Genomic DNA, 24625 nt, shown 5'->3' on the forward strand with positions numbered 1-24625 from the left:
GTTCCTCTGAAGAAAAGCATATGTCCTTGTATACCTCTGGTTGATAAGCAAACAAATAGCAAAGATCCCAGAGACTTTCAGGAAGCTTGGTACAAAGAAACAATAACGAAAGCACAGCCGGTGGTTTAGGTCCATTTCAAGATATCTCATCGTACAAAGCACACTCAGAACCATCTCAAAGCCTGTGATTATTTTAGAGAAGGAAGAAAGAAAGCATTTCTGAAGGTTTTTGTTGATGTTTGCACTGTTCCAAGAATTCTGAATTTCAGATGGGTAGATTCTCACTTGGCTAAGCTAAGAAATGGCAACTCAGCTCTACCACTGCAAAACCTCATGGGACTGGAGGAAAAAAAGCCAAAAATGTCTTCTTGTTTCTGAGATTTCAGGGGACATAGAAAATATATTTAATGAGGCTGTGTGTTCGTTCTCCAAGGCAGTGAAAAATACTCTGATCCTGCTGCCAGATGCTGCAGAAATAAATATGAAACCCTTGAACTACACTTTCCACACACTAAGACCCCGCAGGCACGTTTGAGAAGACAACTGTAGGCAGGCTATCACAAAGTCAATGTTGTTATTCAGACAGATTAAATCACTACTTCTAAACAAGCTTGATATTGCAGCTATAGGCAGCACCTCACTCCTCTTGGGGGCTTCTACCTCCAAGGTTCAGCTGCATTCGCCTCTACCTGCGCTTAATAATGTCGGGGTTGTAATTTAAGTTTGATTTTGTGGCTCTTCTGGGACCAGAATGAAACTGCAGCCATTACCTGCTTCCTCGCTGTGTATTGAGAGGCTTGGAGCCGACACAGGGTGCATTTCAAAAGCCTCTGTGCTATCCCTCGGCCCTTTTTGACAAGGACAGATCCCCAAAGAATCTTTTTTGGCAGAGGCATCCTAAGAAAAAGCAGTTTTGCTTTGAGTTAAGAATAAAAAGGAAAGAAAATAGATTGGATGCAGCATATGGACAGGAAGAAAAACACTTTGGTTTTATTTCACAGTCGTGCAAAGCTCTGGTGTGGAGCAGTGAGGGCAGAGAGGATGGGTGTGTTGCAGCAGAATAAATGTCAAGAACTCAGAGTAGCAAGAATGATGATAAGGCTTTATGACAGAGGTGCAAGCAGAGCAGTGTGGTATAGATGTTATCACTTTAGCCAAACAGAGTCCTGAATTCTGACACATCTATATTGGTGAATGAATACAAATCTACATACATTTACATTTACATTTACACTGAGGCTGGGGGCATTTACTGAAACATGCCTCCATAAACATTTATCCTCATCTTAGAGTGCTCAGCTTCATCCCCACCCAACACATGTGCATGCATGTGCACACCTAATGCACATTCCTCATATGTGTGGCTGAGCAGGCAGATATCTCTAATGCAGGGAAACCATGTTTAAAAATAAAACAGCGAAGAGAATAATAGAAGAAGAAAAGACAGCTAATCTTCCCTTTTTTTAGGCACTCGGTGCAATCTCCCCACGCAGACAACAACCCAGAAAAGACTAAATATAACAGCATCCTGCAGATTGAAAGCCACTCCTCCTCCTCCTACTTCCTCATGGTCCAATTCAGACAGACCAGATGAGAGTTATACCAGATGTGTCATATAGGAAGCTGCTTTGCTACAAATTGGATGATTAACAGAGCCGTGCAGCCAGCATTGAGGCATTTGGCTGTGCTGTGCAGCACGCAGGAGAGTGATTGGCTTTCAGGGCCGAGGGAGCAGATGGGACGGGGACATAGAGCTGGACCGGTGTGCCTCCTTGGTTTTGCATCAAAATATGCCATCCATATTCCCCAATGTGGAGTGATTTCACACAAATACACACACATACAAAAAAGAGAGGTAGCTCTGTTTCAAGCAGAGAGGCGGTGGTTTCTTCTTCATGGCAAGTTATCCCCGCCTTTAGCTCCTCCTTCTCTACATTAATTATGCAGCTCAATGCAGCACTCCGAATCCCTGCTGCAGCTCACCCACACTATAATACTCGGCTGCTTTCTCCTACTCTCTGAGACTCTCCCACACACACAAACACACACACTCTCACACACGTGCCCAACTATACTCAAAGACAGCATTTTCCTGCAAGCACTGTCTCTGAATAGTGTGCTGTTGCAAGGAAAAGCAGGAATTCTTGTTCTGTTTCTTTAAGAATTTTGTAGGAATGGATCTTTCTCGTTGCCATAAATGCAGGTTTATGAAATGTTAAAATTCAAATAGCTTCACTACGGACACATTTGCTCAGGAACATCTGATGGGCTTAATCTGAATGAATGCATTTACAATGCTTACCGGTTGAGTTACTATCCCTACTTGCAGCGTGACTCACTACAGCAGCACATACAGTATTTGTGCCTTGTCGTTGTCAAACCCAGCTGCTGATTTCATTGCAAATCAGACAGCAAACACACACTCTGATGCGCTGAGGCAAACACACACTTAACAGCTCAAACACCTGTCTGCCAAGGTGTAATTGACTCGACTCGTCCTGAACACAGAGAGACACAATCAGAACTTGTCACCAGGAGCAGAGAGAGTCCACACACACACACACACACACACACACACACACACACACACACACACACACACACACACACACACACACACACATACACACTCACACTACACCATGTGAATCGGCTACATCAGCAAAGAAGAGGAGGGAGACCAGAGAACATACAAAGAGGGGAGCTCTCACGCTTCAGTCGTCCAGCCCGCAGGCAGGCAGTGGGATGGAAACTTAGCAACTGTTTATGGAAGCAGAAATAAGCTTCCCCTTCGTTTCCTAGAGCTTTCACATGAAGAAGATGAATTCCACATCTGCATGCATGTGTTTATATGCTTATGTAGTTGTCTGTGACAGAGAGGGAGACTATTTGAATGCCAAATCCAACAGAAGTGTGATGCTGCCACACACACTTCATACAGTCTGACTTTAAATAAAATAAATACTGATTTTCCTCATCTAATGAAGGTCTTAGCACTCCTTTATGGGATGTTTTTCTCATTAAGCAAACAAGGCATCATCAGCAAAATGTCAAACCAGAGAATCTATTTAAGGGTACATGATGTTTGCCTCCCCTTTCAATAAGTCCAATAGAGTCTGTGTGTGTTTGCAAAGATGCTACCTCTGTAACAAGAGCAAACACTGGCAGATGTCCCTAATGAGGAAAACATGGCCGGGGTAGGCGCTATCATTCAGCTGGTATTGGGTGAAGTGAGTGTGTTATACGCTTACATAATCCAGGGGGAGCGTGAATTGGCTACTCCCCCCTTCTCTCTTCATGACAATGCGCTTGCAGGCACAGGTCGCCTTCCTTTCTGTCATGAACACTGTTTCCATCACGCCTCTAAAAATCTGTGCAACAACAAGAGTTCAGGATGCACAACGTCTGGTCAGAAAAGCTCTTTGTGAGGTTGCTGTTCGTCAGCAGGCAGCCCTCTGCGCTGTGCAGCGCGGCTGCTGCAGGGGTCTTTTCAGTGCATGGAACCGGATGGTGAGCAGAGAACACAGCGGGGGCTGGGCACCGCAATGTACTGCAGTGCTCGTAGCTCTGCTATGCACACCCACTCTCTTCCATTCTTGCTCTGCCTCTGACAATCTCTCAATCTCTCTCGCGCTTTCTCTCGCCCTTTCTCGCCCATACTGATATCATTTGTCATGCCTTCCTCTCCTCACTTTCTCCTCATTGCTTTTGTCCTTTCCGAGCACATTTTTTCTCCGGTCCTACAACTGGCTGTTATCCAAGAGTCCAACACCGTCTCCTGGATTCTTCATTTTACCTCCCTTACTCTCTGTCACTCACATGCACAGAGAGAGAAGCACGTTTACACAAAGACAACATAAAACATCCTGTAACCTTTCCCTGGAGAGGGTGATTAAGTGATCTCTTCCTGCTTTTGGAGAAGCCACACACACACTTAGACACACACTGTCCTTCGATACACCACTGTATTCATCACACTGTCGTTTCAGCATCCTCATGAGGTTATCCTCACCTTCAACATCTGCACTATTACCATCTGTGCAACCTGAACTCTATTTCAGCTTGTTTGGAGCCTTTTTCGAGCCCCTCTTCTCGTCCTTACACGAAGAGTTTGAGGACTGTTTGTAACTGTAGTCTGTCACAGTGACAGCCGTTGTTGCTCCGCTGTGTTGCCTACACCATCATTTATGGGGCCACACTAAACGCCCATGTTGCACAGCCTGGGACAGAGGGTGTCATACACGCAGGATGAGCAATGACAAGCCCAAACAGCTGCTCCTTTCCTCCAAAATCCCTGACAACTCTAGCAAAGAGTTACAGTTCATAATTCTTTGCATACACAAGAGTAGAGAAAAACCTTTAAAAGTAACTTGCTAATCCTTGACTGATATTGCACATGGCTAAAGTGTTTATATTGTGATGCTAAAAAGCTTGACTCAAGAGGCTGCTATTACACTTAATTGGACTTAAGTTGAATAGAATCACAGGCGGCAGGTCTGTGTCTTTAAACCAGCTATTCTCTCTCTCATCACAATTGCTTAAATCTCCTCCATCTCTCGCACTCTGCCTCTATCCTAAATTGAGATGCTGGCTAATTCCTACGAGCAGTAGGGGGGGTCTCATTTCCTCTTCTCATTACAGAGCTGAGATCTCTGAACATTGCTATTCGAATGAGTTTCTCAGTGTGCCGGTTGGATCCTGCAGAGACTCTTTCCTGGTGGCTCCCAACCATGACATGAAACAAAGCTTGGTGTGACAGCAGGTGTTGGAACTGTCCGGACCGCAGTCTTTACATCTAAATTTTATGGCTTTTGCTGACGGTGTTTTTAAACACCTCTTCAATTCTTTCTTGATTGATTTGGAACAAAGATAATGAGTTACTACTGTTAACAGACTTTTACATCTCTAGTACCACTTTTGTAATTTCGTGTTAATACCCTGATGTCTGCTTGCAATTAACAGATGTGGAACATGCAAGCTGCTTCGGTTTCATTACACAGTTTGATACTTTTTTTTGAAGCAGTGTGAAAGTAAAAGTAGAACAAACCCACAGTAGTGACACTCCCACCTGGAGCATGGTGCTTGACAGCCACAGCAAAGCTTTACGAAAGAAATGGACTGGAGATGAGTTTGCAGCACCTCTGCAAGAACATAGTTGTTTTTTCGATGGACTGTGTTCTAAAAAAAGATGAAGAGCATGAATAATGAAAAGTGTATTCCTCGTGTCTCATAGAGAAGAGGCTTGACATGAGTGAGCACAAAAAATGGAGACTTGGAAATGTTAGTTGAGAGGCTGTTTATCAGTTTCGCATTAAAATATAGCCAAGCCTTAAAACTATCATGCAACCCGTATAACTAATCACTGCTATGCTTCAAACTATCTTAGGGAGAGGCTTATCAAAAGCCTCAGCTCTGAGCTCTGTCCGTGGTGCTGAAATGAGTTACATCTTCTCCCCAGCTCCCTCCTTATCCCTGCATATAACTCAACACTGAATAATTTAAACCATAATTTAATACCAGTTAAAGGGATCAGAGATTCTGCTCAGTTTCGTGCATGTCTCTTGCTTTTATCCTCAACCTAGAGGTGAAAGGTGTAAGCTGTCTTACTTATAAACGCCAGAACATGCTGTCCTCGGCATCATGATGCCTTTTCAGTATGCCCACACAAAACACAAAAAGTCTTTGCATGTTTCCTCCCATGCTGCAGCAGGCCAGTGTTTCAGAGACATTATCAGCAGAGGAAACACACACTGCCCACTGCTGGACAATATAATATCTCCATTCACAAATGATGAAGGTCAGACTTCTATAAAAAGGCAGCGAGATGTAATGAATAAACAGTGAAAGCTGCTAATGAAAGCATATTAACGAAACAAAACAGAGATGTGTTGGGATGAATCATCTGTCCTTCACAATGAAAACAAACAAAGCCTCACTTTCTTGTGTTGTTTGAGATCATCACAGAAAAAAAACAGAACATATCATTACTGAATAAATACTTCTTTAAAAGCACGCAAACATGACAACAATTTTTTTTCTGCTTTTCTTTCTGGAGGATGTAGTCACTGAGCCTGCTTCACCCAATCAGAGAACCTACTTTTGCTGCAGGCACAGACTCAAAGGAAGTCCCAGAACAGCAGATAAACAACGCAAAAAGCTCATCACGCGGCTCAAACGCTATGAGAGCCAGTTCAATCTGTTATCTAAGCAGCCCCAATGATAATAATATGATAACGAATACAAAATGAGAGCATGCTTGACTAAACTAAAATGGGCTACAGTAGTCTCACTGAGCTTATCAGTCTGAATTTACAGCAGAAAGAGAAAAACTTTACTTCTATCCCAAGTAGGGATGACAGATGAGTTAAAAAATGGTGATTTTAGAAAGCTGGGAGATGATTTAACTCGCTCTGGCTGGATGCTGAGGCAGCTTCACTCTGGGATGTAATGGGATACTGCAGCACTAGAGAACCGTGTGCAGAGAAACTTGCCTAGAAGCATCAGGGAGTCCCGCACTAACCTTCCCCCTCCCTCCCTCCATCTCTTTCCCTCTGCCTCTCCCTCAGCTTGTCTGTCAAGTCTACATCATGTAGAAAAACAAAAAGTACAAACATGAACGCAAATTTGAAGGGAAGAATGTGTGAGAGACTGCAAACAGGGCAAAAAGGTAGAACACGAACCAAGAGAGAGGAGAGAAACAACTTCAGAAGTCAGAAAATAAAACAAGCATGCCCGGAGCGCAGCAGCTTACCTTTCGTGCAGGTCGCACTCCTCTGGATGCTAAGCTTTTCCCCTTCTCCTCAGACTCCGAGACACTTTGAGATAGAGAGAAAAAGAATCAATCTTCTCTTACTTATTTCCAGTTTCAGCATGAACAAGTCAGGAGTCTAACACAGTCCTCTAGACACACCTTTACTCTGTCCTCCTGTAAACTCTGCCACATATACACACACAGACACCCATTCAAACGCACCCCAAGACTGGAGTACACAAATTGATTAAGATCTGCTCAGGGGAGGGATGAAAACTACACACACTCACACACTGCAGTTTTTTTCCCCCTTCCTCTTGCCCACTCGCTCTGCTGCTTTTTTCCTGCTGTCTCTGCCTGCACTGTGTCGTGATTGGCCGAGCTGCTCTTCAATAACATAAGCTCTCCTCTTTAATTGGAAGGGGGGCCAGTTATGTGGTGCACCAGAAACCCTCCCGCCCAGCTCATCCCTCTCCTCTTTTTTTCTTTCTTTTTTTTCCCTAAGTGCCTGTGGAGAATAATGCTGAGGTCTGCAATTTCATACGCATCGTGCAAAGAAAAAAAGGGAATGGAGGACAGAGGGAGGAGGGACGGAGGGGTAGGATGTGGGAGAGGGAAAAAAAAGGAGTGAGAGCAGGAATGGGGGAGAGCATCGGCGGAGAATCAGTGGACCGCAGTGGGACAAGCTGGAGGAAGGAAACAAAGACAGAGAGGAGGGAGGGGAGGGTTGTTCAGTGGGACGGAGGCAGATTTGGATGCAGCATCTGCACCAAGTTGAGGTGTTACAGTGGGTCAGCTGGAGGGAGATTTCCCTGCACTCACTGCAGCGCAGCTAGGTGGCTATGCTGCAGTGTGGAGTGTAACAGCCAGGAAGGAAGGGGGGATGGGAAAGGAGGTGGAGGAGCAGGAGCTGGAGGAGGAGGAGAGTGGGGGGTTGGTTGCAGTGATGCTAAAGTACAGTCTTCCAGCAGCCAGCTGGGATACATGGAGAGGGGAAACAGGCGGAATGCCTTTTTCTCATGAATTATTAAAGTACCCCAGAGGAGAGAGGGAGGGTCAGACTGTTAAGATTGTTCAGACAGTCTCTTTCTGCTGAGCTTTATGCTAATTACACACACCTCACACACATGCCATCAACTTAACCTAAAGAAGCACCCTTTAGTTGGAGTATTTCATCCAACATGCTGCCAAATAATACACAATCTTAAATATGAGCTCTTTGCATTCCACTTCTGTTTCATGATTTGTTAAAAGGATCTATCAGTTGGGAGAAAATGGATCTACTTTGTGGTGTCAGGTTCTCCACCCCCTCTTTCTTTAACTCACATCTGGTCCCTCCCAACATGCATGGGGCTGCATTAAAGCACAATACCCGGGTAGATCAATAATAGATCATACAATACCCCAGCCATCTGCAGAGGCTACAATGGGTGCTTTGGAAGTTAAATGATGCCCAGAGCGAAGCACAAATACACTGTTTGCTAAGTCAACAATGTGACTAACTGATGGATGAAAGGGCAAATAGACAGATGTCTGATATTTAAGCCACGTGAGGTAAAACCAGACAGGATGGGTGAACAAACTCCATTAAGATCTGCATTTAGAGATGAATATGAATTATCTTGGAAATGGATTGAACTGATTGCTGCAATAAATCTTTATTGATAAAAGCCTAATGAGTCATCAACTGTACAGGGTTTAGTTGAAAAAACTGAGTATTTTTTTCAAAATAATATGAAACAAAACATTATTGAGCAAATTACAAATAATAAACACACTTTTGTTTATCAGTTATCTGTGTGTGATTTCCTTCATCACTTTGGTCTCTGCTTTCTCAGGAAGGCTGTAGACTGTGATGCAGATGTCTGTGTGTTTGAAGACCTGTTCCAGTATCTCTGCCACTTTTTTCCACATCAGTCGATCCAGGCCACAACCAATACTGTCAGAAAGAAGGGAGAAAGATAGAAAACAAAAGGCTGTTTAACTTGCCCTGCCCTTAAAAATCTTTGCGTTAGATGCATTGATGAAGTTGAGATGAAGTAAGGTGCACACCGAGGTATTGATATTTTTGTTACTCCATTCAGCTCACAGTGTGACTTCATGTCCTCCAGGCTTTGTTTCAGGCTTTGATAAGTTGGTTTTTGGCTGGCCTTCTTCTTTGTGATCTGCAGATCATTAAAGTGAAGCAACAATAAAATTATTATGTTAGATGGTATTTAATTACAAAGGAAATCCTGGAAAGACACTGCTACATCTTTACCAAGTAGTAGATAAAACGTCCGTCTTGTTTCAGTACTGCACACTGCCCTGGGAGTTTCACTGTGAAGACATAAAGGACATGCAAATGAGAAAAAAATCACAATGAAATGCCTTTTTTTTTTTTTTTTCTTAAAGGGTGGACTCTTTATTAAAGTTCATGACTTGAGAGAAGGAGCAGTGACACTCAGACCAACAGAACCAAGTTCCTAAAGCTCTGGAGACCTTTCATTGAACATATAAAAAAAGGATTAACTGTTATCTGATTTGATGAATCCATTATGCATCCGATTTTTGTACAAATTGGGACAGAATCTCTTTATCTCTGTGTCATACTATGCAGATTCAAAATGTTTTTTTTAAATACTTAAAAGCAACAACTCAACAGACTTCCATTGGAAACAAATGATCACCTAAGAATCAATACTCCTCCCAGATTAGACATTTTCACTGCTCATGAATATTTGATAAAAACTCTGACTCACTCTGTTCCTTTAACTCCTTTACCCCTTCGAACTTCTTCTTGAACAACACTGCTATTCCTGCCCCCATGCGGCAGTCCTCACTGATGCAGTGAGCCAGAGCCTCATCCTCAGGGCAGGAGAACAGGTCCCCGGTCACATAGTTCAGTCTCCAGGTGTCTTCTGCGAGCTAGCCACAGGGGGGCAGCAGTGCATAGTGTAAAAAAGGCGTTTCGAGACTACAACAATCACAACTAAGTGAGACGTGAATGTGAAGCTATTCTAGCCATGGTTATCTCCATTTAAATGTAAGCTTTACCTTTCTTTGAGCAGTTTCAGCGGGTTCTCCAGGTTCAGACGACATTGGAAACTGTGAAAGCAGCTTTTGCGTGGTGTGTTCAGAAGGTGTGCAACGTAACAGTCGTGAACGTGCCTTAAAAAGACGACAAACCTGCAAAAAACAACTTCCGCCAAAACACCTGCCGGTCAGCATTTATCTCGAAAGTTTAACGTGTCATGTATTTTTTCTGCCTGTGGATTTTCTGGTGTGAAAGACATTGCCTTCCGGGGTGGTTTGTAGGAGCTGTGTGAAACAGTCAACCGAAATGCTCATGTTCCCGCGAGAAGAAACGACAGTTTGTAGCTAGTAGTGCTTCTTAAGTAGGCGTCTCCCGGCAGCTGTATGTAATACATTATATGGCTACTTTCACTTTTATGAAAGCCTACAACTGCCTTGAATTTATTTGAAAACTAGAAAAAAAAAATTACGAACGTTGATATGCACGAAACAAATCGACGTCCAGTCCCAATATTATTCAATTCAATAACTTATTCTCTTATAAAATATTTTTTTTTCTGTTTCTGTTTTTGTAGCTGAATTGTGGATTGATGTTAATATAAACTTGGAAAACTGTGATTCGCTTTTATTTTATTCTCTTTGTGTATTCAACTTTTAATTTTCCAGGAATTTCCCACTGAGATGCTAAATCCCTTTCACAAGGAAGTCCTTGCCAAGACAACAGCACATACAGTTTTACATGGAGAGCAGTACATAACAACACAAACAAGTGCACAATATCATCAGTTGATCCTTACTCGTAGTTGTAAAAATATATATATAAATAAAACTAACAAAATTATCCAGTTTTAGGATGAGTTTGTAGCTCAGGCCATGATGAAGGAGCAAGGGACTAAAGGTTACTGCAACCTCGTTTCCTCCCACACTTTTGAATCTGTTAGTTTTTTAGGTTACATTTTAAATAAGTAGGCTGGGCTTAAATAAGCACTTTGCTTGTGCTTGTGCTTGTTAAGCCATCACTTGGTTTATGAATGTTAGAATAGAACAGAATAATTCTTCATTATCCACTTAAGTAGAAAATTGACTTGTTAAATAGTCTGTACAGTAGAACTTGTGATTTTTTAATAGTGCCTAAATCAAAAATACTGATACTCCTACAGTAAAAATATATTTTGTTCTATTTTATCTGTTTTATAAAGCTCTTATTCAATGTTCTAAAATACATACAATGTATTGACAAAAAAAAAGACAGGTTGTTTTCCACTCATCACACATGATACCACAAAACAGGAATGGGCAGGAAAAGTCAGAAAGTTTCCTATTGTTTGGCTGATTATTCAAAAACTACCCTCTTTAGAGAGATGTGGGTATGTGGGGGCCTTGTGGAAAGGAATATGTAGAATGACCATCTTTAAATTAAAAAACAACAACAAAAAAAAGAAGAAAAAAAAAGAGGCTAGAACCATTTGTATGCAGTGTCTCTAAATATATGTACAGATATAAAGACTTTAAAAGACCAGAGTTGCTAACAGAATATATCACATAATTTTGCTCAATTATTTGACAAAATAATGAAACCAAAGGTTCTGTATAAGAAAATACTGTAGGACACTGGCAAGATGTCTGTAGGTTTGTTTGCTTTTATTTTTATATAAACCAGATAAAATCTCTGCATGATTCCCTATGAAGGATATATTTATGTTGCAGATTCACAGTCCAAGATCTAGTTAAAAATCAGCACTGCATCTGCGCTCATTGATCCAGTCCCCGGGGTTGACATCCATCTGCAGCATCTTCATCACCCACTTGTCCCTCCGTGCTCCGTCAATGAACTCATCCAGAGAAAGCTCCCCTGAATAACAAAGAAAATTTATTCTCTGGGCTTGTTTTTTAATATTATTCCCCACTTCCTGCATTTGTGTTTCTTTGTTGAATAGAGAAACACCATGTAGGCCTGACACACCTCATTTTTCAATAAACACCACCAAAAGTGACCACAACTACACATTTTTACATAAGTCCCATTAAAGCTATTAAAGCAGCTTGACACAAACCTGAGTAACGACCTTTTGAATGATGCATGAAGCATTTCAAGTTGTCAGAAAGCTGTTTAACACACTCACCATCTCCATTTTCATCAACCAGCTCAAATATGCGGTCGACAACTTGGTCTGGGGTCAGCAAATTGCACTCTTCATCAAGCTCTCCATGGCAGGCTTTCTTCAGTCGATAAATAGACTGTGAGTTAGAGGAGATGTTAGAGCCAGCATTGACCCTGGTTTATCAGACGTGTGATGTCATGTTTCTATGATAAGTTATTGCTAAAAGTTACTGAATAATTGTGAATTTTACCTCCACTATTTCAAGAAGCTCTGTTTTGTCAATGCATCCACTTCCATCTTTATCGTACATTTTGAAAGTCCATTTCAGCTTGTGCTCGAGTTTACCCCGCAGGACTAAGTTCAAGGCTGCCACATACTCCAGGAAATCAATGGTGTTGTCCTGTTTATATAAAGAGAAAGTTCAAATGTTATGAACCTCCCTTTACATGTAGTTTTCACTCCAATATTCAGATGATAAACTATATTTAGAAGCTCCTGTTTTTGCATTTTGCCATACACATCACATTAACTACCTTTTATTATCTATTCCTGACTGACAAAATGAAAAACATTGTGTGATGATATGTACAAGACAATGGGTATAATAATGGGTTTAACAGTCATTCATTTATTTTCCATACCCCTTATCCTATGAGTATAACAGGCACTTAGGTTACCACAAATAGTTTTAAAAATGTTTTAGTTTAGTGCTGTGTGACATCAGGCTTATACACAACAGAACTTGATACTTACCCCGTTCTTGTCAAAGGCCCGAAACATGTTTTCAATGTAGTCTGCAGCCTCCTTGTTCTCAGTTACACCAAAGAAACTTTTGAACTCGTGCTTGAAGAGAGTTCCACTTGGGCACTCCACAACAAACTTTTTATACCACTCCTGCAGCTCAGCAACATCAATTTCTTTGTCTGGGTTTCCTTCTTCGCTCAGGCGCTGACCCATGGCCGAGACTTTCACTTCAAACGTGTAGAATGGAAACTGTTTCTTACATTACATCAGCATCTTTGAATGCATCCCTCAACATCAGCAAGTCCACAAGTATGCTTGTCCTCAAGTACAAAAAAAATACTTAACTAAATCGGCAAGTAACAATAAAATATGAAAAACCTTGAAACAATACAGCTATCGAGCTCTCGCTAAAGGCTAATCCCCTTTTGAACATGTAGACAAGACACAGACTGTTACAAATCACATAATTAGGGATTAGAAATGGACACTTGTCAAAATCTATTAGATCAATGAGAGATCACAGGGGGATTGCCATGAAGCTATGTCTCCACCTTCACATACTAGTGACATAAATCTGTTATTAAACTCTTAATAGTAGGTTTCTTCTGTGCTCTTCTGTGTTACATCAAATATATTATATAGAGTTAATTTTATTCTGTTTAATAACAGTTTTGTGTGAGGAAAGCTGATAGAATCCATTTGGCTCATAATCTTTCCAGGTATTTCCTGACTAGTTTGATGACTCACACAGACCAAGTGTTTTGTTATCCCTGAAATCTCAGACCTTCAAGTGCCAGGTGGTTTCTCCTTCCCCTAATTACTATTTACATGCCTGATTTAGTCTTCCTGAAGCCTATGATAAATATTTTGAGGCTAGATTAGCTGATTTTGGATATTGCAACACTACAAGAGGTTTGTTGTGTTTGGGAAATGTGTGAAAACAAAAACCAACTTATTGACCTTGTAAGAGTCGCGGGCAGTGAAGAAATCCTCAGAAGTTCAAAAATAACATGCTCCCATCAGAAAAGCAGTGTCACAGCTAGTGGTAACTAAAGCCATTGTTTACAGCTGAATGTTCAGCCTGGACCAATACCTTGCTGGCCCCTGATATGTGCTGACAACAGGGAGAGTGATAATCTTAGCTTAGAGGTGTCAAGGCTATTTTTAGAATCACTCATTGTTATCTTCACATGATCCAATGTTCCACAGTCTACTGATCTTGATTGAGAAGTGTTTAAATCTCTTTTTTTTTCATGTCTAATTGTCCATTTTTGACTTTAGTATAGGGTAATAAGAACGTAATGAGTTTTCCAAGGTAGCTGCTCATATCTGAAGTATTTAATTTAATTAACAATATAGTTCAGAGACCTATAGTCCATTCATGCATTTATCTGTTACTGCTTATAGTGTTAAGGGTTGAGGAGCGCTGGAGCCCATCACAGAGCTAACATGTAGAGACAAACATCTATTCACACACACACTCATACCAAGGGACAACTTAGAGTTACCAATCAACTTAATGAGTGTGTTTCTGGACCACGGGGGAAGCCAGAAAACCCACATTCCTAAGGAGAACATGCTAACTCCATACAGAAAGACACCTGCCAACACAGAGGATTTGAACCAGGATGCTTATGGCGTGAGACAACAGTGCAAACCACCGCGATACTATGCAGTTCAGTGACCCATTTTATTAAAGTTTATCCTTTGGGTACTATGAATAAACAGTTTTACACCAAACCATCATTAGCTGTGTTATAGCCCAATTTCAAACAATGACCCAAAATGTGGTAAAAAAATATGTAATAAAACCCCAAAATGTAATAACTGGTAGATAATGTAACACAAATGCTGAGCCCAAAATGTCATAAAATGTAATAAAACTGTAAATTGCTGTTGAATTTTGGCATCAGCATCTTGTTACATTTCGGGTTTTATTACATTTTTAAAATTACATTTTGGGTCGTTATATATTGGGCCTTAATGAGCACTAACTGTTCTTCAGGAAAAAATGGAATTTTGTAACTCAAAATAACCTACTCCAACTCCTCTGATAATAATAATAATAACACATGACACTTTAATTTTTAGCGTTTATTGCTTTCCATGAATACTATGATACAACCTCAAGCACTCAATTTCCAGCGAACTGATCTACGAAGGCAGTGGACAAGTATTACAAGTCTACAAAAACTGATTTACAGATACATACTGTATAAATCCAAGCTATCAAAAGGGACAATTGTACAACAAAGGTATGACATACAGAGAGTGAAAAAGTACCTTGTGTTCTGCTGACAGATTTTGATGCAGAAAGGTTTCCCTTGAGCCAAAACTACTATCTAACAAAACTGGTAACTACTGGCAATTTTTGTGTGTTATCAGCTTTATACAGTAACAACTCAAAACTGTAGCATGTTTCATATCCTTCAAGGGGTCAATGCAAACAAGTGCAATATAATGTTAATAAGAAATACATTTTATGGTATGTGCTTCATAGAAAAAGCAAACAGAGTGTTTTTCATTCAACTGTAGAGACACATTCATCAGAAATAAACTCAAATCAAGTCTTCTGAGGCCAAAATCCAACTCAAACTGTCAAATGTTTCAATTTTAGAAATGCATGCCAAATAATTGCGGAGTGAATTTTTTTAATAATCAGTCAGAGGTTAAATTATAAATCTCATTTATAAAAATCAGAAAACAGATTAGAAAAACTTTTAGTCAACAGTGAAAAAAACAGAGTCTGTGAAATCTTGTTGAAATCATTTCCTTCCAGTTAAAAGACCAGGGGATGTGTAGCCTCAGTTGAAACTGCAGAGGACAAAAAAACATCCATCTGTGAGGAATCTTGTGGTCCACATCTCTCCTGGCCCTGGAGTCTAGAGGTCCACAGTGCTACAGATATACCCTTGGTGTGGTATAATACAGTGTAAAAAAGTCAGCTGGCAGGCTGGGCTACACATTAGTCATGTTCACCAGGCTCTGTTGCAGTCTTTGTGCTGTCTGAATCCTCAACGCTGCCCTCTGTTGATGAGTCTGGGGAATCAGCAGAGGATGGTGCTTGCTTGATGCTGGATACGCCCTCTCCGTCACTTCTGCTGCTGCTGTCTCCATCCAACTTTTCACCCTTGTCCGGCGCGTCCGGCTCCTGAGGTTGATCTAGGTTGCGGTCTTTTTCTGGACTACAGACATCCCCTCTATCAGACGGGTCATTCTCCTTTCCAGATGGATCTGCGTCAGTGCTGCAGGGCTCTGAGGACCAAAGTGGACCAAATTACTTCAAGCTTACTTTTATTATCGGTTCATGAATTTTTGCTGATAGCCAGTGAATATCCTGTTTGGAAGTCGTGAGAAACACCAACCGCAAATTTTAAAAAGGTGGTTTCTTGAAATTTCTGATTTTGTCCAATAAACTTTCATAACCCAAATATATTCAGTTCACTATCATCCACCACAAATAACACTAACAATTCATACTTGCATGGTTGGATCTGATGACTTTCTGCATTTCTTTTAACAAACTTTGGGATGAGTCAATCCATTAGTTGATTAACCTTTGCTGCTGTAAACCATCTTAAAAGAAGTGCTTCAAGACTGTGTTTGCAGGCTCAATGCACTATTTCTAACATTAAGATTATGAAATGTTAAATCAAAAACGGTCGTATTACAGTACATGGGATATAACTAGCCTTTTGAAACTCCATACTGAGCTTTAGACCAACGTCAAAACAGACTTCTGAAGTGTTTATAATTCATTAAGGGCACCAGTTTGCTTCAGGTGGGTGTCATTTTTGTTTTGTTGCAAAACTCTCTTCTAATGATGGAAAAGTAGGGCTAGCTACACTTCTTATTTGTTTTACTTTTCCAAAGTTTGTCTCTCAGATTGTTACACTATACCAACTAACTCTATGAAAGTGCTGATACTCACTCTGTACAATCATCTACATTGTGACAAGGTCGGGCACAGCCAGGGGGACGCCATGTTGGCTGAATTTTGGCAAGCATGGCCATTTTGTGCTCGCATAAACACTTTGGTTTCAAGATATTGCTGAATGGCATTTGAGGAGTGTGGCATTTATAACCACACAGTTGTGTTCTGATTCTCTTTTATCATAACTATGAAGAAAAGAATAGCTTTTAAAAATCTCTTTAAAAACTTTACCTCAGTCATGATACCTGACAGCAGAAAGCACACATAAAGTGCTAGCCAAAGTAAGATGTTTAAAGACTAACCATGATCCTTTGAAATAACAGCTGTGTCATCAGATGCTTCATTTTCACCCTCTTGACCACCAGAGTCTTTAGAGGACTCTGATGTCTCTGGCGAGCTCTCCGAACTTTTACAGCACGATGACTCCTTTTCTTCATTCTCTGCCTCATCCTCTTCCTTTTCATCAAACTTGAGCCTCTTGACCTCATGCTTGTCTGTGTCAGAGTTCTCCTCTTCTTCCTCCTCCTCGGAGTGTTTGTTCTTGATGCCAGTGTTTGGTGGAATTTCCCCTTCTGATAGCGAAGAATCCCTGAAGTAATGACAGACATTAGATATTAGACAGATATTATCTGTGTCCTCAACCCTACAGGTACATTCTAAATCAAATTTGTTTGTGTTACCCGATATGCTGCTCCTCCACCTCCTCTGCTGTTGGCTCAGGCTCTTTGCCAACTGGACATTCAGGGAGCCCGTTGGTTGAAAGTGAAGTCGACAGTGTTAGCTTTGGTCTGTTGAGTGGTCTTGGTGTGCCTGGTCCATTTATGTTTCGGCTGCAAAAATCAGAATCAGAAGAAGCATTTAGTAGTTAATACCACAAGATACAAACCCAATAGAGCGTAACCCTCCAATACAGTTCTTTTTCTTTTTTACTTGTGACTGTATGAGGCTGCGTAAGATTTCCGGACATCACTGACAAGTATATGGCTCCTACCTGTCTGAGTATAGAGAAGAGTTACCAGGAAACATCACTCCATTCATCCTGTTAACACTAGATGCCCCATTTTTCCTTCAAAAGAAAAAGGTAGAAAAAAATGAATGTTAACCTTATTAAGTGTGATTAAACAAACAAATCCATGAGTGGAGCAAGTACAGCGGACGTCTAGCAGGTGTACTTACTCTGATGTGGGGTGGACACAGCTGACCACCATCACATTCTGAAAATGAGAAACACATTAACATTTTCAATAAATTTAATGCAACCAATAATCTATTAAACACATTTTAAAAATCAACAACACGTAAAAACATTGTATCTTTACAGCTCACCTTCTCTAAACCCATGAGAAACTTGTCTGTCCCTGAATAGTTGCGCTTTGGGTCCGTAAGGAGTTCACACAGACGCTGGATGGTGAAAGGGATTCTGGAAAAAGTTAAGAGCAAGTATAAGGAGTCAGAACCAGCATCAAATATCACACAAACAACCAAGCCATCTCCAGCCACAGCTCTAAATAACTTACTGCTTTTGTGAAAAAAAGAACATTCAGTTTGGTTTGTCGAGGAGGGTTTTATAAGTGGATCAGCTCTACTCACCCATTGTAACCATCCACAATTTTTAAGATCCTCTTCTTCATGTCTTCGAAAGGAACATACTCCACATTGGGGTTATGTTGTCCCCTCTGTTCAGGTGTCGAAGCATGGAAATCATCCATGACTTTTTCCAGCTTGAACATAAAGTAGGCTTTGAACTGGGACCATGGAATCCTGAAAGAGATTAGACATGTGCGCTTACATGTCACATGCATGAACAAATAAAGTAATGGAAAGCTTCTGGTCTTCTGATTGTGCAAACACCAAGCCCTGCGGGACTACTTACACCCCTCTTTTTAGCAGTGTACTTACATGGGCTGCCCTGTCTTGGCAATATGGCACAAGAACTGCTCCAGAACAGGACAGGTCTCTTTCTTGCCTTTCTTCTCATAATCTGTAAAGCCGAAGAATAAGGCACATTAGTCGATTGGTACTTGTGTTATTGCAGACAGCAAACACCGCCTGACCCAAAGGCTAATATGGATCTAAATCAGCAAGTCTTTGGACTGCGGAAAGAAGTCAGAAGGAACCCACGCATGAACTGGGAAAACATGCAAATCTCCAGACGGCGAGACCTTCTTTCTATGAGGCACCAGCCATGCAGCCCTCTTTACTAGGTTAATTTGATACTACATGGAAATGCACTATTCAGTCTACTTTAATCTTTATCACTTCTTTCACTGAGTTTAGCACGATAACAAAAAATTAAAGGAGAAAGTCGCAAAGGACAGCCTTGTCCTTTTTAAAGTTTCAATAAAAAGCGGTGTGGCCAGGACTAAAACTTAACAGTGTGAATAGAGTCAAATGAAAATGATGAGTGTGATCAAATAAGCATTCAAAAAAGTCTCGTTAGTAATGCTATCAAACGAACACACAACACACATTTAAATTAATTTGGTAACCAGATTTGGAACCCGGGTTTACAGATTGAGGAATCTGGACACCCGTGGTAAACCCACTTGTAACGTTCCAAGTCAACGTTTCATAGAGAGATAACTGACTGGGAAGTTTTGGTAGTAGCTAGGCGGTTAGCATCATTTTTGTAACGCTACATAGCTAGCTGTTTACATAACCTCCATCGATCAAAAAAAACACATCATTTTAATCATATTTTCAATATATACGAAGCATCTTTCGTATAAACAACAACAACGAAGCTAGCTAGGGCAAGTTGAGACGAAATTAATTTGTCCCCAAGCTCCTCCACAACACGCTTGTTAATCGTTTCAGTAGGCTAAGTTACGGTACAGTACGTAACGTACTTAGCAAACATCACAAGCTTTGCGGGGGAGAATAGTAACGAATTCGAAAAATCTCAAACATAAGACACATCACTTATTCAAATAAGAGAAAATACTGCCTTGAAGTGCTTCCAATAAAGCGTCGATGTCCATAGCTGTGTCCAGTCTGAGGCAGGAAATACTTGCTAGTTAGCAGTAGCAGATAGCAACCCAACAAAGCTGGTGCTAGTAAAGACTGCGCATGTCTAGCACTACATTCAAGTGATGCCCGAATAATCGGAAAAAAATGTTTCGACTTGGAAGATGAGCGTGATCCTCCAAGTCGGAATCTTTTTTCAATATGGAGTTTCGAAACTCCTTCAAATTTACTGTCGAGTAAAACCTGGAGATTTCACCACATTTATTTCTCAACACAGAGAGCTAGAAACTCCACTCAAGAGTTGAAAGCTTTCGACAACTGTATTAAGAAAAAAATGTAACCTGGGGTCCTCAGCAAGGCCCCTGCTTGCTGTCACAAAATCAACGCTGAGTACTGAAGGTGACCGGTTCTTTTCTGTAGGCTCCCGACCTCTAAAACAACCTGCTTAAAGGGCTCAGATTGGCAGACTCTTTGTCCTCATTTAAATCTTTTTTTTTTTTTTTAAACATACATTTTGATATGTGAGCAGAGATTTATCTCTGTGTTTTAATCTTTTAAATGCTGCTTTTATTGGTTAATTAATTTTTCAGGCAGTACTGCAGTCAGGTCCTTGTTGGTTTATTTTTCTGATGTTTTATTTCCTTTTATCTGGTAGTGGTTCTTATCTATTTGTACTTTTATTCTCCTTTTTTATTTGTGTTTTCAATATTTAATTGTTCATTTTACTTTGCGAAGTTATTTATAACTGTGTTTTGAAAAGTGTTTTATGAATAAAGGTTATATTATTAATCTGTTCATTCATTTGACATTTATACATTGACAATAAATACATGATAAAAACAAATAGTAAAACAATAGAAACAAAAATAATGGATTGAAACAAGTGATTTATTATTTATTAATTTACCTATTTAATTTTATTTTTTCTATATTTCTTCGCAAATAGGAAATCTGAATTTTCAAGGAGTATTTGAATGTATCTTTGAATTACGTATTTCCATTAGCGGAAGATATGCTCGATATCAGCTAAAGAACAACAAAGCACTTGAATATCATCGTATCTACAATACAAGAGCCTAGAGTTAATTTTTTGTTTGTGTGCTGCAGAAAAACAGACCTATAATCTATAAAGTGATGGCTGTTGTGCAGTGGCTGAAACTTCGGGCTCTTTCTGGTGCGCTGTAGATGCCGCAGGCAGTCAGCGGGCGTCATCGTTTCTCTGTTGTTGTGGCGGCGCAAACCGGGGAAGCGACCAATGAGTCAGCTGCTGATGGGTTTAATTTTACCTAACGAACCTTTATATATCGATAGCTGCCCACTGAAAATACCTACAGCAGACATCAGCTTGTATTGACGACGCTTTTGAGAGGCAAGGATGGCAGTTCCGGTCGCTGCATTACAACTGAGCACATCTTCTAATGTTAGCCCGGGTCTACTGGAGCACAACATTCACATCAACGACAGAGATTTGGGGAGGATTTCAAGTAACGATGAAAACGACACTTTGCCTTTACATTCTCCGTGGACTTTCTGGCTTGATAGGTAAGAAACTTTATGATTACTTCCACTGTCTGTAGATACACATTCGTTTTTAACTAGCTTTAAGTAGGTGAACTCTTTGTTGTTGACCTTAAATGAGAACAAAGAAAGGAGATGACGAACATAACAGGCCTGCTACAAGTCAACCTAGATAACATTATAAGTCCGTTTATCAGCTATAGGGGGATTATATGACTTGATAAATCACAGTAAATTAACATTACACCAACACTGCCCCAAGCTTTTCAACGGACTTGTTTTCTCTCTGACCTACATACGTAAGCGCTCTACTTTGTGGGATCTTAAAATAAACAAAGGGGTGTAATCATGACTGTCTGGCTAAACATAATAACAAGATTTGATCTCATACAAGGTCAGGTTGAGTTCATCCATAGCATGCTGTTTTTCGTCATTAAGTACTCGTGTTATTTTTGAAAACTTGTTGAGTCACTGCTATATATGTCAGCTGCCATATTGTTTAGTTCAGCCCCTTTTCCCCCCTTTTATCTGATGAAACATGTTTGAATCTTACAACTGTCATACAGATATATATTTAAAAATCGACCTTTATTTTTTTAAGAATCAGATGTTTTCATTGTTTTAGAAGTTATTGAAAAAGGAAACTTTTCAGTTCAAAGTTGAACACAGGTGACCATAAGTTACACAAGGCCCACCATCCACAGTTCAAATCAGAGGGTGCTGTGTTCAAAAGGGGTCAATGTTGTTTACTGTTTACTGGCTTATTTGTCATCTGATCCCCCAACCTGTCTGTACGGTGGGCAGCTCACTCCAACATGCCTGTGTTATCTAGCCCTGGCATATATGTCCACTTTGGAAATGTCAAGATAAGACAGGCTTCATTTCATTATTATTATTATTATTATTGTTATTATTTTGTATAGATGGGAAATAAAGTAAGATAATTTGTGAATTTCAGATCTCTGCCTGGGACTACAGCAGCTGAATGCGAGTCAAACCTGAAGAAAATCTACACAGTGGAGACTGTCCAGGTTAGATACTTTGCAATCTTTATACACAAACACAGCTCCAGTGAGAAAATGGTTTATAAGTTTTGCAAGGGGACCCAAAACACAAGTGCCTTTATTTACTTTCAGATCAAAACATATGCAGACATGTTGTTTTCCCACACATCTGTTGGACTGTCATTTTCTCACTGAGGAAAACAGAAAATATAACATTTAGAGAAGAATATAAATTTTTGTTTCATCCCTTAATATTGCAATAAATGTCACACTGTGCGCTTAACAACATGGCAGTTGGAAAATGAATTTCATGGCATACTTGTAAAATGACTTCATTTGACTTTTCACACGATTTTCATACTTATATTAGAATGTGTTCTTTTCTTTTTACTGTTATTTTCTAGAAAAAATACGTAAGCAAGCTTCTGATCATTTAAATGAAAGATAAAAAAGACCTACTTTGTAGGCATATCATTGTGGGCAGTGTTAAAAGTTCATGCATATCTTTTTCAAATCCTTCATTGAATTTTTATGTGTGTCACAAGGGTACATAAAAAAGCCCTGTCAAAGTGATTTTTTTACACTGTATCATATGTGAAATATTAACAAAGCAAGCTGACTGTCTGTACTCCTTGTACCAGTAAACGGTTCAATAAAATGAAAAAAATCTGTTTCCTCCTTTCACCTCTGCTTGAGTAGAACTTTTGGAGAGTTTACAACAACATACCCGGTGTCTCCAGCCTGCCGTTGAGATGTAGCTATCATCTGATGCGAGGAGAGAGAAAGCCACTCTGGTAAGTTTGAATTCAGTATTAATTTTTTAAGGATTCTTTTAGATTGTGATTGTGATGTATATGTTTTTTGTTTTCTTTTTTGCATACAGGGAAGAAGAGAGCAATGCCAAAGGTGGTGTTTGGAAAATGAAAGTGCCCAAAGAATGCACTGTAAGTACCAGGTTCTGTGTTTTTATTTTTAAATATGATATCATTAATTCATATTTAATTTTTTAACAAATTTGTGTTCATATTTGCAGTCAGCTGTGTGGAAAGAATTGCTGCTGGCGACCATTGGAGAACAGTTCAGTGATTATTGTGCCTCAGGTAGATTTTTTAGGATGGAAATCCTATTGGCTCTCAGATTGGGAAACAAATAGAAACTGACCTTTGGGAGTTAATCTTTTTATTTCCGTCTCCTGCTGTTCTTGCAGATGATGAAGTGGTTGGCGTGAGTGTCAGTGTAAGAGACAGAGAAGATGTCTTTCAAGTGTGGAATGGAAATGCATCTTGTGCTACTGAGTCAAACATCTTAGGGAGGATCAATGAGCTCCTTCCTCAAATACCCTTTAAAGCCGTGTTTTATAAACGTGAGTATATTCTTGGATTATGAACACTCATACATCATGCATTGATCTCAACATTGAAATAGGTTATGATTGTTCTTTTATGCTTGCATTTCAGCACATGAGGAGCACCATGCATTTGAAGGAGGACGATCAAGACATTAGCAGGTCTCGCACATCAGAGCCCTTTAGATGTACATGTTAGTCGCTCATTTTGGATCATGTTTGGCATATTTGATGCGGTTGAGTGTTTAGTTGCTTTATGTGTCATCTTAATTACCTCAAACTGTAGCCAATGTATCATTAATCTTTGTCAGTGGGATTTCCTGTCTTTGAGCACTGCTGTCATCCACCATCACATGTGTAATGCTTTTATTTTACTCAAAAGGTAAAACCGTTTAAGTTTGGTTTTATCTGTGGCAGTGTTTGTATGTTTTTATACTGAAAAGTTTTGCAAAACCAAAAACATCAGATCATGTACAGTGAGTTCTTTTTTAGATGTATTATAACCTATTTTGGCTAGCTTCTTGAGCACAGACATAGATTAGTCTTGAAATTTTTAGATCAGTGAGGAGGTTCCTCAAAGTGAGCCTGTATCTTCTTCACTATACATTACAACGCTTTTTTCTAGTCTCACTCTTCTCTCTGTTTTTGTATGTTACAGCCAAAACACTGCTGCCTATAATAGACAACATAAATGTTTGGTATGCTGTCGTGCTAGTATTTGAGCAGAAAATTGCACATTTGTTTTATATTCCTTTCTCTCTGATATGAGTGCATTGTGAATAAGCTATGTTCACATTACAACAGAAAGATAGCAGTGCACACACACTCAAAATCAAAGGTAGATGCTGAGAAAAATATGCAATCATTTTTACTCTGTAAAATTTGTAGTGTCATGGTTGCCATTTTGTTTAAGCTCTGCCCCAAATCAAGCACTTTGTTTTCTTACAGTGTGTAAATCATCAGATAGTCCTACCAGGATTTTATATGGAGTTATGATGACTGAGACCAAATCTAGTTTGGTTTGATGTCACCTGTTTTTGATAAAGTAATTGTTTCTGTTCACTTTGCATCATATTAGGTTCTGCTGAAGTGTGACAAAGTTAAACAAGTGGTTTTTTTTTTGAATATCTTTTCAATTAACTTGTGTTGCAACAAAATTCTGACTCCCAACCTTTGTTGACTATTGGCCCATGTATAAATATGAATGCCACTGCCTCCCTGAAAAAACATCACAGAACTAATTTA

General features: G+C 39.9%; 5 protein-coding genes across 8 annotated transcripts in view; 1 reads left to right on the forward strand and 4 right to left on the reverse strand.

Annotated features, from left to right (window-relative positions):
- The window catches only part of LOC141799569 (synaptotagmin-2-like), a 72171-nt gene extending 65056 nt beyond the window's left edge, over positions 1-7115 (reverse strand). For 3 of the 4 annotated variants that reach the window (XM_074681842.1, XM_074681844.1, XM_074681840.1), the window contains exons 1-2: positions 6911-7052; positions 6752-6815 (exon numbers count right to left, since the gene is read on the reverse strand). The gene's annotated coding sequence lies outside the window, so the exon portion shown is untranslated. Of the gene's footprint in view, positions 1-6751; positions 6816-6910 lie in introns of all 4 variants that reach the window. The other variant, XM_074681841.1, reaches the window with a different exon arrangement.
- A 1284-nt stretch (positions 7116-8399) lies between these two features.
- On the reverse strand, positions 8400-10102 carry oard1 (O-acyl-ADP-ribose deacylase 1). Its single transcript, XM_074681870.1, has 5 exons — positions 9788-10102; positions 9493-9658; positions 9012-9070; positions 8804-8916; positions 8400-8690 (listed from the first exon to the last, which is right to left on the reverse strand). Exons 1-5 carry the CDS (start codon positions 9959-9961, stop codon positions 8543-8545), a joined length of 660 nt encoding a protein of 219 aa, XP_074537971.1. The 5' UTR covers positions 9962-10102; the 3' UTR covers positions 8400-8542.
- Positions 10103-11493: 1391 nt separating this feature from the next.
- Positions 11494-12825, reverse strand: guca1b (guanylate cyclase activator 1B). Its single transcript, XM_074681849.1, has 4 exons — positions 12622-12825; positions 12119-12268; positions 11890-12004; positions 11494-11618 (listed from the first exon to the last, which is right to left on the reverse strand). Exons 1-4 carry the CDS (start codon positions 12823-12825, stop codon positions 11494-11496), a joined length of 594 nt encoding a protein of 197 aa, XP_074537950.1.
- A 1914-nt stretch (positions 12826-14739) lies between these two features.
- Positions 14740-19642, reverse strand: LOC141799990 (serine/threonine-protein phosphatase 4 regulatory subunit 2-like). The gene is made up of 9 exons (XM_074682433.1): positions 19494-19642; positions 18446-18527; positions 18137-18307; positions 17873-17966; positions 17723-17760; positions 17538-17612; positions 17227-17376; positions 16849-17135; positions 14740-15867 (listed from the first exon to the last, which is right to left on the reverse strand). Exons 1-9 carry the CDS (start codon positions 19525-19527, stop codon positions 15578-15580), a joined length of 1221 nt encoding a protein of 406 aa, XP_074538534.1. The 5' UTR covers positions 19528-19642; the 3' UTR covers positions 14740-15577.
- Positions 19643-20509: 867 nt separating this feature from the next.
- On the forward strand, positions 20510-24498 carry eif4e3 (eukaryotic translation initiation factor 4E family member 3). Its single transcript, XM_074682434.1, has 7 exons — positions 20510-21055; positions 21990-22062; positions 22735-22829; positions 22919-22979; positions 23069-23135; positions 23243-23398; positions 23493-24498. Exons 1-7 carry the CDS (start codon positions 20889-20891, stop codon positions 23537-23539), a joined length of 666 nt encoding a protein of 221 aa, XP_074538535.1. The 5' UTR covers positions 20510-20888; the 3' UTR covers positions 23540-24498.
- Positions 24499-24625: the final 127 nt, after the last annotated feature.

This window comes from Halichoeres trimaculatus, unplaced genomic scaffold (genome assembly GCF_033239565.1).
Source record: "Halichoeres trimaculatus isolate MK-OKI-2021-1 unplaced genomic scaffold, fHalTri1.1 fHalTri1_scaffold_11, whole genome shotgun sequence".
NCBI classification, from domain to species: domain Eukaryota; kingdom Metazoa; phylum Chordata; class Actinopteri; order Labriformes; family Labridae; genus Halichoeres; species Halichoeres trimaculatus.